Here is a 17,160-nt window from a genome sequence, read left to right as displayed (position 1 = left end):
ATTACGAACCTAAGGATATATAAATTGAAATTGAGGAAGGACAGATATAGAATAGATGTGCGGAAATTTGCATTTAGCCAGCGGGTGGTTAATTGTTGGAACAAACTTCCATCTATCGTTGCGGAAGTTGATAGGTTAAATAAATTTAAGGAGGAACTGGACAAATATTTAGAGGGGAATGTTTTGTAATTTTTTTTTTTTTTTTTTTTTTGGACTGATGCTGCATAAGCTCATACGCTTGCTTTCTTGCATCACATGCCACTGCTACTACTACATATGAGGAACTCATTCCTGACGTTATGCAGTGTATTTTTGAGACACCCTGTATATATATTATTTATAATGTTTATATATATGAGTATAATGGTGATTGTAGTGTGCTGCAACAACGAAAAGGTTGAGAAACACTGGTCTAGTTCTTCTTTGAATTTATTAAACTACCCACTTCTCCAACTGCAGATGGAAGTCTGTTCCAACCACCTTATACATCTATCCTGCAACAATCCTTCCTCATTGTGTCAAATTCATCTGTTGTCTCTGCCATTCTCCCAACTCCACTAATCACTTGGAGCTCTTTGACTTCCTCTCTTTGCAACTTGACTTTCTCCAGTCCAACTTTCCTAACAGTGAGGTAATTTTTCCTTGGTGATTTTAATGTTCACAAATCCAGCTGGCTTTCTTTTTCTAGTCACACTGACCCAGCTGGTCGAGATGCTGAGGCTTATGCAATTACTAATGACCTTGCACAGATTGTTCATTTACCTACAAGAATACCAGACAATCCTAATCATACAGCCAACATGCTTGATCTTTTTCTCACAAACAACCCTTCTAAGTACATGTTCAAAGTGAGAGGTCTTTTAGGCACTTCAGACCACAACTTGGTGATTGTCTCTTCTCCAATGGAGCCTTTATCTCATGGCTATTCCCAACCTCGTGTTGTTTGGCATTACAAGAATGCAAAATGGGATGACCTGCGAGATTTCTTTTCTTCTTTTCCTTGGTTGGATTACTGTTTCAAAACTTCTGATGTCAACATTTGCTCAGGTCGTGTCAGTGAAATTATTCTTGCAGGAATGGAATCCTTTATCCCACACTCCACTTTAAAATCTCGTCCTTTATCTAAACCTTGGTTTTCCAATAAATGTGCTAAGGCTGTTCAAGCGAAGAACGTTGCATATCCTAATTGGCTTGTTTGTAATTCTTCAGTTTCATTTTCTGCCTACGCCAAAGCTCGCAACAATTGTAAAGCAGTTATTAATCAGTCTTAACTAGAGTTTGAACAGGCTAAGAGTAGAAAACTTGCTTCTTGCCCTAATGGGAGCCGAGCATTCTGGTCTCTTGCCAAAGCTATTGGCCGCAACTTTTGCTCATCTCTGCTCCCACCTCTGTCGAAACTAGATGGTTCTGTTGCCACTTCAGCCAAGGATAAAGCTGACCTGCTAGCATCCCATTTTTCTTCCAACTCATGTATTAATGATCTTGGTGAAACACCTCCCACCATTCCCAACATGCTCCATTCAATGCCTTCTGTGGTCTTCCGTCGTAAGGATGTCAGAAGGATTTTGATGAATCTTTAAGCTAAGAAAGCTCCAGGTCGGCGCCTCCGTAGCCAGGTGGAAAGGAGCAGCAGTGCGTAGCACACGCTTCTTGATTAGACCGGGGTTCGAGCTCATCACCACCAAATACGGAGGATGCAGAAAGGTCAGGGAATGACCACCGCATATCCCGGAGCAATGGCCTTAGTTGCTAATGCTCCTAAAAACCAAATAACAAACAAACAGCTCCAAGTCCCGATGGTATTTCTCCACTTGTTCTCAAAACCTGTGCTCCTGAACTTACTCCTATTCTTTGCCGTCTCTTTTCTCTTTCTTATTCCAAAGGTGTTTTTCCTTCTGCTTGGAAATCTGCTTATATCCAGCCAGTTCCTAAAAAATGTGAAAAATCCCTGCCATCCAGTTATCGTCCCATTGCAATTACTTCTACTCTTTCTTAAAGTAATGGAGAAATCAATTAACCACCAACTCTTAAACTACCTAGAAACCTTCCATCTGATCAATGATCGCCAGTATGGATTCAGTCAGTGTCGATCCACTGGTGATATTCTGGCTTATTTTACCCATTTATGGACTAATTCAATGGAAAGGTTCGGTGAAACACAAGTAGTTGCTCTTGACATCTCAAAGGCTTTCGATCGTGTTTGGCATAAAGGTCTTCTAAATAAGCTTCCATCTTATGGTTTGCCAACTATTTTTTGTAATTGTTATCCAGATTTCTCTCTCTGATCGCTCACTGAAGGTGATGGTAGATGGCTCCCTGTCTTCTAACTTCTCCACCAATGCCGGTGTCCCCCCAAGGTTCAGTTCTTTACCCCCACTCTTTTTCTCTTGTATATTAATGACCTTCTTTCATTGACTGGAAAATCCTTCCATAGTTTTGCCGATGATAGCACATTGCATTCCACTTTCCATTTTGAGAAACCTTGCCCTGCTCAATCAGCTTCAACTTCTCGAAAATCTGCTACCAATTCCTTAAATGCCGATCTTCAGGTAATTCTCCAGTGGGTCAAAGACAACTTAGTTGATTTAAACCCGTCTAAAACTCAGTCTTGTCTTATCTCGCAAAAGGATTCTTCTGCTCCTATGCTTATCTTTGGTGACACTCTGATTTCTAGGCAAAATGATCTCTCTTTTGGGGATTACCCTGATTTCTAATCTCTCTTGGCACAAGCACATTACAAATATTGCTTCCTCTACATCTAAAAGACTTGGTTTTCTCTTTCGCTCTCGGTGTTACTTTTCTTCCAAACAGCTGCTCACTCTGTATAAATTGCAAATCCTCTCTACCATGGAATATTGTTCCCACATCTGGGGTGGTGCCCCCAAAACCTCTTATGCTTCTTGATTCCATTCAGGGCATTTAGGTTAATTAATGATTCATAACAGAGTCTCTCCACTCGCTGTCTCATAGATGTACTGTTTCTGCTGCATGCCTCTTCAAAAGATACTTCCATGGGCACTTCTTCTGAATTGGCTTGTATTATTCCCTCTCTCTCTCTCTTTCAAAACAGTCCGAACATGTGCAGCCTCCAGCCAACATCCATTTACTGCCCAACTTCAAACTCATAGAATCAACTTTTTATCTTCCTCGTTTATTCATTCAACTGCCGTTTTCTGGAACAACCTTCCTTCATACGTATTTACTGAAAATTACAGTCGACAGAAGTTTAAGGTCAATATCAACAAATGTCTTCTTTTGTCTTCTCAACCTTCAACCCATGCACGGTACTAAGTAGTATAGGTTCTAATACCTCTCGTGTTTGGGGTCTACATTAAAAAAAAAAAAAAAATTTGAATTTGTGCACCTTCACATGTGTACTCTGAAGATAGAGGAAGGATGCCATTAACATTATATCCTTACAAACTTATCTAATGAAATGTGGACAGATTGTGTGTGAGTTGTGTGGATTAAATATACAAACCTTTTAAAATTTCAGAATTTATTTAAGGAGTTCACTGTAGTTAGTGACCAATGTATATTTATTTTCTCTTCAATGTGTGATGCAAAACTACATGTTTTGACCGTACATTGTAGACAAATTATAAAAATATTTTGAGGACTTATGATTATTATTACACAATATTATTGGATTAGATCAATATTAGATAAAGATTGAACAAATTTTAATTTTGGTTGTATGTAGAGTACATAGGTAATATTCTTAATTTTAATATATATATGAATTTCTTTTTGCATATTTTAGTATTAATTGTGGTAAATTTTTAATAGGTTTTGCTATTTAAGGGACTGTGGATGTGTACTTTCAGAAAGAGCCTTGAAACAAGTTAAATCTGAAGTGTGCCATAAAGTATGTATTGTAAAATATAAGAAGTTCAAAAACTTGTTTGATTATATTCTTAATACAGAATTTTATTTTAATTTCTGCAAATGGTAATATTCAGAATCCTAGAAAATTTATAACTTCAAATTCTTGGAGGTAAAAAAAAAAAAAAAAAAATTCTTGTCAAACATTTTTAACCAAATCAAATTCATTGAATGTCTTATATTCCTTTTTTTTTGCTCTAAACAGTCCAATTTTATTCTGTTTGTAACAACAAGCGATGTCTTACCAGTTGTTTAGGTCACTTTGGTGGATACGTCATGTAGATCTGTATCCTTGTATATTTATTATGCTGTTAACGTAGTGACTGATGTATTGTCTTTGTTCAATGATAGTAACATTTGCTGACTTAGAAGAATTAGTGGTATAGCTTTCTCAACCCTACTGCATTTTAGAGGACCTCAACAGTTACCATCTGTCATGGGGAAATCAAAACATGGACAAACCAGTAGCTGAAGTAGATCCTGTAGGAAGATGCATATAAGTGCGCGCGCACGCGCATGCATGCCCACACACACACACACACACACACACACACACTTATATGCATCTTCCTACAGGATTTACTTCAGCTATTGGTGTCTCTCTCTGCTGAGCAACAATTATCCTCTATATCAGGGATCCTCAACGGGGGCAATTTTCATCACCAAGGGGTGAAAATTGATTTTTGGGACCTAAAAAATCATGGGTATTACAATGGTTTGTGGTCCTCAAGTTCAACCCTACCCGACAGCATCTTATTCCTTAATATTTAATTAGGTTTTATTTTCTCCTTGAGACAACTGATTTTTAACATATAGGTATATTACATTAGAAGAGAGTAAGGAATTTTGATAAAAGGAAGAAAGTGGGCGTGATTTAATTCAATCATCTTTGCTTTTCATAGGCATTAAATGCCTGAGTGCTTTCAGAGGTAATGTCTCAGAAATTCTTGCCGTTTGCACCTTTCCAACAACTGCAACCTTGGCGGCAGCATGGTGGGCATGGTTTATGAGGAAATCTTTCAGTCTATTGTTTCTACTTTCTAAGCGACTATTAGTATTGATTTATTGTTTCCTTGTGGAAGTTATTTATTTTTGATCCACGGTGCTTTTGTGAGTGACATGGGCTATGAGAGTTAAATAAAAATTGTTTATATTTTATTATTTAATTCTTTATAGTTATTCAACCAATCATCAATCATGTCAAGTGTTGGAAACAAAAAAGTGTCAACAGTATCTGGATGAATATCTAGTTAATGGTTTTATTGAAAGCCATTTGACTCAAGACAGCCTATGCGTCTTATGTGTAATAGCTCTTTTTCAAATGAGGCTATGAAACGATCAAGACTTTTAGATCATTTAAAAAGGAAACATTTAGGCTATCAACTGATAAAATTGGCAAACATATCTAATATTTTAAAAATTTAAAACTGAATTTTGAGCAAAGTAACACCATTACTTCCTTATTTAGGAAGAGCACACAAACAAATGATGATGGAATGACTGCATCTTATAAAATTGCAGAAATCATTGCAAAAACTGGTAGTGCTCATACAGTTGCTGAGACTATTATACAACCAGTATTAGAGACTATAATCGAAGTAGTCATGCATCAAAATCTTTCCAGCATTTTAAAAGCATTGCCATTGAGCAATGATTCAATTCGAAGACTAATTGATGAGATGTCAGTTAATATTGAAGAGCAGCTAATTGACAAACTAAAAACGAGAAAATTTTTTATTCAGATTGATGAATCCACAGTTACTGACAATAAGGCCCTTCTAATGGCATACGTTCGTTATTTCTATGACGATTGTAAATTGCAAGAAGAGATGTTAGTAAAATCTGTAGAAACTGACTGTACCGGAGCATCCATTTTTCCTGCTGTAAAATCATGGTTTGATGAAAAACAAGTACCATTGGAAAATTTGGTATCCTGTTCCACTGATGATGCTACCTCCATGGTTGGAAGACAAAGGTTTTATAGCCCACCTAAAGGAAGTATGTCTTGAAAGTTCTTGCATTACACTGCATTGCACACCAACATCATCTGGTTGCAAAAAATATTAGTCCAGTTCTTTATCAATCTCTCAATATAGTGATTAAAACCATCAATAAAATGGCCCCGTGTGCCAAGCAATAGTGTCCAAGCGAATTTTCCTGAGCGATATATAGTGTGATTTTTCCAGTGATTACGTTCTGCTTTATTTCTATTTCCTGTCTTACCCTCAGTTCTTTATAAGTGGTTCCGTTTCTTTATTCAGAACTGGACAATCTCCTTACACAGCTCCCAACACCAATTTGCCTTTTTGGTGATTTTAATGGCCACCACTCATTGTGGGATTCACTATAATGGATGCAAGAGGCAAATCGATTGAAGAGTTTTTGAATAACAATGATCTGAATTTACTAAATTCTGGATCTCCCACGTACATCCACCTTCTACAAGATCCACTTCTGTAATTGACTTGTCAATTTGTTCACCGTCCATTTCAACCATGACATGGTCGATATTAACTGATCCCTTTAATAGTGATAATTTTCCAATTATTTGCACATTAATTATTTGTTAAATTTTATTAAATGTTAAATTTGTTAAATTTTATTAAATGTTAAATTTGTTAAATTTTATTAAATGTTAAATTTTATTAAATGTTAAATTTGTTAAATTTTATTAAATGTTAATTATTTAACATTTCTATATTTTCCAACTCATTGAGAATGTTAGCTGATTTCTCATGACTTTAAGGATTTACAATAAGGGGTACTTGTTCAAGGAAATGATCATCTGACATTCACGGGCATATTAAAAAAATGCAGTGTGTTATTTATTAAGAGAAAGATAATTTAATAAGTTATTTTCCTTATAGTGTGGGAAACCATTTTCAGAAAATGACATCATTCTTATTAATGGAAGTCAAGAAGAAATTGCAGTTCTTCAAAATAAGATGGATGAAAGAAGATTAAAGGCCAAACTTGAAAAGGTGAAATTCTTCACATAGTTTTGATAATGTGTACATGTGTGGTATATATGAAAAAAAGCTATATATGCTGAAATTGTGTGCTGCATATATAGATTAAAAGCATATTGAACATTACATAAGGTGTGTTATGGTACTGTTACTTAAAATGCTGCTTATTGACCAGTGTAGCCTAGTTAAATTCAAAACTTTGAATTTAAAGGAAACCAGAACAGACACAATGCCACAATTGTAATTCTGCTCTAAGTTCAAGATGATTTTGGTGAGAGCCTATGCTGTTGGTTATCCTACCGTTTGTTTTGTTTGTTTGTTATTTGGTTTTTAGGAGCATTAGCAACTAAGGCCATATTATCCCTGACCTTTCTGCATCCTCCGTATTTTGTGGTCACAGGCTCAAACCCTGGTCTAATCAAGAAGCGTGTGCTATGCACTGCTGCTCCTGCCCACCTGGCTACGGAGGCGCCGGTTATCCTACTGATTATTTAATTGTGTAGATCAACAATCAATTTTTCTCTTTCAGCATATTTCCTAGTTTGAGTTTGAAGGTAATAACTATACCTACTTTATTATCATAATCATCATTTGCTATATGGTGCAAGGAAGCCTGAGACTTTTGCTGCACCAAAAAAAAAAAAAAAAAAAAAAAAATCCTGAGTTACCCACAGAGAGAGATAGATAGAAAGGAATCACCAAGAAAGAGAAAAATTATCATATCCAGCTGAGGACCCTGGGTATGCCAAGCCCATACTCACCACATATGAGCCCCTAAGTGGCCCTAATGCCAAACTTCACCAATTTGTACAGCAGTCTTATTTTCAACAGTATCAAAAGAATTCCTGAAATCCAAGTATATGATATCAAAATTGTTTTTTGCATCTGGTTCCTCTGTTACTGCATCGTAACATCCAATCAGATTGGTCAGATAACATTGCCTCTTAACAAATCCATGCTGTGACTGCAGTATAACTGCATTCCTGTCTAGATGGTCCTGCATTACTTTTTTAACCAGTGACTCCATTATTTTCCCTGGAACAGAAGTTAAGCTAACAAGTCTGTAATTAGTCATCATTTGATCTCCCTTTGTGGGTTGGGGATACATTTGCACATCTCTAGTCCCTAAGAACCTCCCCTGACAATCCAAAGATTCTCTCATAATTATGGCTAAAAGTTTGCTTTACCTCCTTTGATATCACTAGATAGATCCCATCCAACCCAGTCAACCTTATTTACGTTTAGCTTCAACAATTTCTCTTCCACTTTCCTCTCAGTTATCACGAAATCATTTAGCTCCCTGTTAGAGCTTGATAAACTTCCTGCATCCCCTTCCCTAAAGAATTACTCATGTGTAAATGTAGATGCAAAATACCCATACATGCTGCTGTAGAAAACAGTCAACCAATAAATCCACAAAAGCCTTGCTAGTGTGTGAGTGACCAACCCAAAATTCCAGTTAATATCTAGAGTTAAAATCTCCATTATAAGGCATTCTGATTTACTAGCTCACTCTATTTATCTGTATAGTTGCGTGTTATACTCATCACAGTCATTAGACCTATAACACACTCCTATCATTTTCATTTTCCCAGTGATAATGTCACGGCAAACTGACTCAACATTGCACTGGCCATCCATGTCGACTGGATGTAATGCATTAGGTGGGGGATACAGGATACAGTACACCCCCCCACCTCCTGTTCTATCTGTACTTCCTGTACTCAAGCACACTACACCTCTAGCAAAGTCATAAAACAAACTTTTAACAAGAACTTACAATCTGAATTTAAAACTATCAAAATTAAAGGCTTGAGAGAGAGACCAGAAACACTTGGATTGTGATAGAAATTGCAACAACTTTTCCTATATCTAAGATTTTTAACTTGGCAAAACATTTTTTCACCCTTCTGACACTTGTCTTCCATATTTTTTAAAATATCTTCCAAAATTTTTCTTTAGCCTCTTTCACACATTTATTTGAGTTTGAAGGTAATAACTTTCTGATAGGAATAGACTCACTCAGTATGCTTCCGATTATATCCTTTATCTCAAGGTTAAGTTTCTTATGCTATTGATGTTTCCTGCAAAGATCTTCCAGAAAAAATTCTCTGTTATCACTTCTTTTCCATGACAGTGATACCCTTTGTTCTTCCCTAGATTGATTTAGTTCTTCGCTTGCTGAGACAGCACACATGAGGGGGCATAAATTCAAGTTGAGGAAAGATAGTTGCAGGATAGATGTGTGGAAGTTTGTCTTCAGCTAGCTGGTGGTTGATTGTTGCAACAGGCTTCCATCTGTTGTTGTGGAAGTGGATGGATTGAATAAATTCAAGGGAGAACTAGACAAATTTTTGGAGGATAAGAATGGGTGAACTTTTTTTTTTTTTTTGGCTGATGCTATTCTACAAGTTTGCTTTCTTGTATCATTTGCCATTACTACTTCTATTACTACTGCCACCTCCACCACCCTCACTTTTGAAGCTGAAAATGTATGACTGACTAGTGTTTTGACGATACATAGTCTGCTTCTTCTTTCTTTATAATTCTTAAGGTTCGTTTCTTACCTTTCTTTACTGAGAATCTCTATTTTATGAATTATTATATGCCATTACCACTTCAACATTATCACTGGGAGCCTTAAGAGAAATGACTTCATCAGTGATAGTTTCAGGGTCTCTATCATTCCTTTCTTTATTACTGACATTGTAATCAGGTTCATCGATGCACCTATATTTGAATCACTTTCTGCTTTTGAAATAGAATAATCTATAAGAAAATCAAGTACTTAAATTAACTTAAAATTCTGAATAGTTTGAAAATTAGTTTAGGTGTGTCATAAATAGTTAAGTATTGAAACTGCTGTTTTTGTTCACCTTTGTCTGTAACACTTTTAACACAGGTGGCAGTTCTGCTCTTTCTACAGAATTTCATATGTAAAAAGAGAAGAAATGCTACTAGGTTTAGATATTGTTTCTAAAAGCAGCAATGTCCAATTAAATTCCTTTCAGACCTATCCCTCTGCAAACAACGTTAGAAGCAATCACTGCTGGAGTTATGATAGGGAGAGCAGTAAGTTGTTTCCTTATATCTTTTGCCCAATCATTCATACACTTTAGCAGATTTGGGTGACTGAATGGATCCACCCCTTATGGGGTTCCTTGCATCTTGATAAGAGAAGTCAGTTAATTGAAAAATTTCTAAATTGGCACAACGTAACGTTATTAAACAATGGCTCTTACACATACATGCAATTCAACAAGGGCACGTATGTGTAAGTGCCATTTGAAATGGATGTAGACTTTGATCTTTCAATATGCTCGCCAAATTTGTTTCCACCTATTGATTGGACGGTCACTAGCAACATTTGTAACAGTGACCACTTTAGTAATGTGCACACTTTTGATCAACTCTCCTCCTCAAACTGAAATAAAAACAGTCTCGAATTTTGACAATGCTAACTGGAATAAATATCAAAAACTGACACATTTAGATATTCAGACCATTGAGACTCTCACCATTGACTGCAGTAACTTACATTGCTCAGCAAATGATGGTAGCCGCAGAAACCGCCATATTCAAATCATCTATGAAAACCCGCTTGCACCCAAAAATATGGTGGAATGAAGCCTGTAGCAATGCCAAGAAAAAGAGAAAAATAGATCCTGGAATTTATTTTGCCAACCATGGCTAATCTCATACAGTTTAAGAAAGCAAGAGCTAAAGCTCGTCATGTACAACGTATAAGTAAAAAAGAGACATGGTCCTGATATGCCTCCACTATAAACAGAACCACAGACATCTAAACAGTTTCGAATGAAGTGAGAGAAGAATGAAAAATTAATGAAAAATACCCTCCTATAACACTCCGATACTACTAAAAGGGAAAGAAATCTTTTAATCTTCTCAAAATTGCTAATTCATTAGGTGAAATGTTTGAAATACTCTCAGCTGTAATTGCATATGTGCAAACTTTCAGTCGCATAAAGTACAGGGAGAAAAATATAATCTGAAGTTCAATACTACACACCAGCTTCCATATAATGTACTCCTTCCCATGACAAAGTTATGCAGTGCACTGGCACAATCAAAAGAATACTGCTGCTGGTCCTGGTGGAATTTATTATGCCATGATATAACATTTGAGTGCAGAATCCAATCTGCTCTTCTAAAACTGTATAACAGAATCTTTTATGAGGATTACTATCCTACTGGTGTCATTCCATTGTATTAGCATTCCCAAAACCAAGAAAGGACCATTCTGATCCAACAAATTATCGACCTATCACTTTAACTAGCTGTTTAGGAAAAACATTAAAAAAAATAATTTATGCCTGGTTAACATGGTTCTTAAAGACTGAAAACATTCTAAGTCGAAATCAGTATGGCTTTCAAAGATCTAGATCAACACTTGACCTCATGGTAAAAGCCAAAGGAAACATTTGAAATGCATTTCTTAGGAACAAACACTTAGTGATGATGTCTTGACATCAGCAAAGCTTTCGACACAACCTGGCAATATGGAATTCTTTACAATCTCTATGAATCCAGTCTTCAAGGCCATCTTCCAGAATTTATCTGGAACTTTTTATGCTTTCAGGTACATTTTCATTCTGGTCTCTCCCAAACAGTTGTGCAAGAAGGAGTCCCCCAGGGTTCTGTGCTCAGTGCCATGCTCTTTTCCATCAGGATTAATTCAATTACCGAATATATTCCTGACACAGTTGAAATGTATCTGTACACTGATGATACGGCAATTTTATGCCGCTCTCAAAACATGTGTCTAATTGAAAGGCAGCTTCAAGGCACTATTAACAAACTTGTTCAGTGGGCAAAAATTCATGGATATAGAACTTCAAAGCAAAAAACAACAGCAATTCATTTTTGCTGTAAACGAAATTTACAACTTGACTCTCGTGTAATTGCTTTTCAATAGAATATTAGATTACTTGCACTAATTTGTGCTTGTTAACAGGAGAGATTGCTTCTACTGGGATGGGATACACTTAAATAGAAGGGCTGCAAGAATATTTGCTGATGCTGTTGAGGCAATGTTAGATGAGTGAGTCGGAAAACTGTTAGCTTGGGGGGATTCTATCCAGTTATATTAAAGGAGGTGGAAAAGGAAGTAAGCAAATCCTTAGCCATAATTATGAGAGCATCCTTGGACTCGGGGGAAGTCCTCACGGACTGGAGATGTGCAAAGTTCACAAAGGGCGATCAAAGAGTGACACGAGTAATTACAGACCTGTTAGTTTGACTTCTGTTCGAGGGAAAATAATGGAGTCGCTGGTTAAAGAAGCATTGCTGCTTCTTTAACCAGAAGCAGAATTATTACTGCTGTCTTGTCACAAGACAGCAGTAATAATTCAGACGCAGCATGGGTTTGTCAAGGGGAAGGCTTCTCTGACCAATTTGATTGGATACTATGCTGTGATCACAAAGGAACTGGATTAAAAAATAATTTTGGTATCATATACTTGGATTTCAGGAAAGCTTTTGATACTGTTGCCCATGGAAGATTACTGTACAATTGGTGCAGTATGGCATTAAGGGCAAGTTGCTACAATGGATAAATGGATGGTTGAGTGGGAGACGGCAGAGAGTGGTAATCAATGGGTACTACTCTACATGGACTAATTTTATTAGTAGTGTCCAGTTGTGAGCTGTAGTGGGCTCGCGAGAGCCCATTGTTATTTATTTTTTTTTTGAAAATTTGTGAGCCATTGTTGAGATGATCATTTATTTTTCAAATGAAATCCTGAATGCAATTATTGAGTATCCAGAGCCAAAACTATGGTAGGATGAGCGGGTACCCATTCCCAGCATTTTAATGGTGCAATCGATCAGTTATGTATTTTAAAATTGCTTCTTTTTGATTTAATTACAGTCAGACCTCTGTTTAACGAACTTCTTTATAGCGAATTTTTTTGATTCCCCTTGGTAATTACATTTAAAATAGTTTCCATTGAAAGAAGAAAATTTCCATGTAACGAACAGATTAGGAGAGACAACTTTGTATGCATTGTTCTCACCTCTGGCCTTTAGGCAATTTAGGTAATTAGAAAGTGCGAATTAAGGGTGAAAGGGATTACCGTTTGACAATGTTAGTGGTGTCCATAAAACCTATGCATTCACATACTGAGAAGTCGCACTAGTCAGTATGCTTTCCATAGCCAATCAAAGGATTAAGAAGATTCTCGACCCATTCCCAGCATTTTAATGGTGCCCATTCCCAGCATTTTAATGGTGCAATCGATCAGTTATGTATTTTAAAATTGCTTCTTTTTGATTTAATTACAGTCAGACCTCTGTTTAACGAACTTCTTTATAGCGAATTTTTTTGATTCCCCTTGGTAATTACATTTAAAATAGTTTCCATTGAAAGAAGAAAATTTCCATGTAACGAACAGATTAGGAGAGACAACTTTGTATGCATTGTTCTCACCTCTGGCCTTTAGGCAATTTAGGTAATTAGAAAGTGCGAATTAAGGGTGAAAGGGATTACCGTTTGACAATGTTAGTGGTGTCCATAAAACCTATGCATTCACATACTGAGAAGTCGCACTAGTCAGTATGCTTTCCATAGCCAATCAAAGGATTAAGAAGATTCTCGACCCATTCCCAGCATTTTAATGGTGCCCATTCCCAGCATTTTAATGGTGCAATCGATCAGTTATGTATTTTAAAATTGCTTCTTTTTGATTTAATTACAGTCAGACCTCTGTTTAACGAACTTCTTTATAGCGAATTTTTTTGATTCCCCTTGGTAATTACATTTAAAATAGTTTCCATTGAAAGAAGAAAATTTCCATGTAACGAACAGATTAGGAGAGACAACTTTGTATGCATTGTTCTCACCTCTGGCCTTTAGGCAATTTAGGTAATTAGAAAGTGCGAATTAAGGGTGAAAGGGATTACCGTTTGACAATGTTAGTGGTGTCCATAAAACCTATGCATTCACATACTGAGAAGTCGCACTAGTCAGTATGCTTTCCATAGCCAATCAAAGGATTAAGAAGATTCTCGACACGGATTATAGCCTCTGGTCAACCTGTGTTGTGGTTCCTCTTTACTCCGACAAACGGGCATGTGTTTTTTGGAGAAGTGAGCAGTCCATGCCTTCCAGTAAATTTCTCCTGTCTATGTTTACATGGTCACAGTAGCTGAATATCCGTGTGATTCTGACATTTTGCACAGTATTCAAAGAACTAGTGAGAGTAGCAATGTATAGCGGGGGGGGGGGGGGTTGAGGAAACTAGGATATTACATAAACTTTACGAAGATGTTAGCAGATTTTGAAACTTTGTCTAGCCTTTCACTGTCAAGAAAATGTTCTAAAATATAATGGCATACAGGCAATAATTAAAAAAAAAAAAAAAAAACTGTATCACCAATCTCCAAAAAACTAGTGCGAATTAAGGATGATTGCTAAAGAACTTGAAGTGGAAACTTTAAAGATCGATCGTGTGTTCGGGCCATGATGAGCAGCTTGTAGCTTGTGGACGGCAATTGTGGGTTGGAGGAATTATCGCGCTTTTGTGCAAACATTTTGAATCAGAAGTTAAATATTCCGGATTATTAAATCGACTTTTAAATTTGGAATTTCTTAACCATTTAGCACTAATGATCGACATCCTGCAGGAGCTCTCTTACCTTTCAGAAGCTTTACAGAATCACAATGGTAAAAGCGTATAAATTAATTATTTGAACTATCAATGCTATTGCTAATTTAAAAATTATGGAGCTAAAATTGAGAGCATGTTGAAGTGGAAAGAAATTGAAGGAATCAAAATTGAAAATTAAAAAATTACCTCGTGACAAGTTATTAAATGCATAGTTTTCTCCTTAAAGGATAAGTTATTAACACAACAGGGTGATTTTAAATTAAATAAAGAAAATAACGATACCATTGAAAGAAATTTTAAACATGTGCTACCCAAAATCGTGGAATGTGAAAGAATTTTTGTCTTGGTGGCAAGACAGTGAAAACAAAATAAGAAATTTAAGTTTTGTGATAAAATATGAAATAAAAATTAATGATTTTAGAGATTTTGTCGAAGACAGTTTATCTTTAAAATCGAGTGAAATTGCCTTTTCAATTAAGAAAGCCAGAAAATATCTTTGAAACCATTGTGATTAGTTGTGCTGAAGCTGAGTGAGCTTTCAGCGTAATGAATAATATTGTGACAATTAAACACATTGCAGATTAATACATCTAAATGGAAAACCATTGCTTCAATTTGATCCAGGTCATTATGTCAAGTCATTCCTCTGTAATCATTGCTCAGCTATTGAGCAAAGCAGAAGATCAACAACAAATATTAATAAAGAAGTAAATTCTATATGGAAATTTTTAGAATAAATTTTTCTTGAATATTTGTGAAATAATTTTTTTTAATCTGATTTTTTTGTGTACTTTTTCTAGAAAGTTTGTTTTTTATATAATATTTGTTTTTTTTTTATTGTGGAATGTTTTGTTATTTGTGATATGGGAAATATTTCATGTTATTCTTTATTCGCAATATTAAAATTTTATCATGAAAAAATATATCCATTATATTTCCCTAGTTTTAAAAAAAAAGACGAATAAAAAAGTTGCGTGTATGCTGAGCATGTGCGGTATATGGTTTATGCAAAACATCCTTCGCGTTTCTTTTAGATATTTTGATTTGCATATATTGATTACGAAATAAAAGAGCTTTTTTTATTGTAAATATATTATTGATCATTCACAGATTTTCATAATTTCTGGAAGACAAGATACAATGGATTTATGATAACTAAAGTAAGAGATGTATACTTGCGATTGCAACGTATCTAATGTCTCTGTAAAACAACCCCGATTGATGTACCAATCTTGTAGTTGAAGCGACATACACAGCTGTTAGGGACACCTAACAATGGAATGTAACCAAAGTGTGAGATGAAAAAAGAAATTGTAGACAAATATTTGTATTGTTGCAATCATACTTGCTGCAGTAAGTAACTTCAGAAAGCATGATTCTGACGTCATACTATTCAAATATTCTAAAAAGTTAGAACTACAGACACTGTCATATCCAGTTATCATCGTGAGGCGAGTCATGACGACCAGATTTTAAGTTTTTCTTTTTTTCTTTTTTTTTTTTTTAGATGGACCTAGGAACATTTTACACATTTACTTATATATGTATGGTTAAGGGGGTAATAAGCCGCATCTGTCCCTCCTCAAATCTACCCCTGACTCGAGATATCATACTGGTCAAGAAAAATGCATCACGTGCTCTAATCACACTACTAGTAGTGCAAACGTAGGCAGCATCTCTGGTGGAAGCTGCGGATGACGTCACTTCCGTGACCGATCAAATTTACTCGGTAGAAAGTCAAAAAAAACTGTGAGCCCATTGTTAAAATTTTCACAGCTCGCCACTGGTAGTATCCCTCAGGGTTTAGCGTTGGGCCTGTTGTTGTTTTGTATATTTATCAATGATATTGATGAAGATATATCAAGCTTAATGTCAAAGTTTGCAGATGATACAAAGGTTGGCATGGTTGTTAATAACAGTAATGACAGTATGTTGCTGCAACAGGATCTGGAAAAGTTGGGCAGATGAGCTGAGAAGTGGCAACTGAAGTTTAACATTAACAAATGCAAAGTACTGCATATGGGTAGCAGTAACCACAGAGAAATGTACCAGCTGGGTTGTGTTACACTCAGGGTAGGGGAGAATGAAAGAAAGAGACCTGGGGGTAATTGTGCAATCAGATATGAAGTTTTCTGAGCAGTGCAGACAAGCTGCCAGAGTAGGTCATGGGTCTTGTCAATGATATACAGGAATTTGTGAGCAGGGATAAGGAGATAATTATCCCCTTGTGTAAGGCAGTGGTTAGGCTACACCTTGACCTCCGTACAGGTCTGGAAGCCTGATTTTAGGAAGGGTGTAGAGTTGCTAGAACGAGTACAGAGAAGGGAACAAAGGGGTGCAGAACTTAAGCCACTCTTATAAAGAATGGCTTAAGTTCTGCAAATTGCAGCTTCTGGTTTGATAGCTTAAATTACTAAAGATTATAAACCTGAGGGCATAGATTCAAACTGAGGAAAGGCAGTTGTAGAATAGATGTGCGGAAGTTTGCCTTTAGCCAGCAGGTAGTTGATTGCTGGAACAAACTTTCATCTGTTGTTGTGGAAGTTGACAGCTTAAATAAATTCAAGGCAGAACTAGACAAACATTTGGAATGATTAGTGAAATGGGAAGGATGTTTTTTTTGGCTGATGCCGTATAAGCTTGCTTTCTTGCATCATATGCCTCTACTAATGCTAATT

General features: G+C 36.1%; 1 protein-coding gene across 1 annotated transcript in view; it reads left to right on the top strand.

Annotated features, from left to right (window-relative positions):
* The window catches only part of LOC150078559 (replication termination factor 2), a 125,706-nt gene that overhangs the window by 86,826 nt on the left and 21,720 nt on the right, over nt 1–17,160 (top strand). Inside the window, exons 5-6 of the mRNA XM_090385348.1 lie at nt 3,790–3,868; nt 6,753–6,866. Of these exons, the coding sequence (XP_090241474.1) occupies nt 3,790–3,868; nt 6,753–6,866 (193 nt within the window). The remainder of the gene's footprint in view (nt 1–3,789; nt 3,869–6,752; nt 6,867–17,160) is intronic.

This window comes from Mastigoproctus giganteus, chromosome 11 (assembly GCF_048544385.1).
Source record: "Mastigoproctus giganteus isolate SK-2022 chromosome 11, ASM4854438v1, whole genome shotgun sequence".
Classification (NCBI taxonomy): domain Eukaryota; kingdom Metazoa; phylum Arthropoda; class Arachnida; order Uropygi; family Thelyphonidae; genus Mastigoproctus; species Mastigoproctus giganteus.
This window is presented reverse-complemented; position numbering and strand designations above follow the sequence as displayed.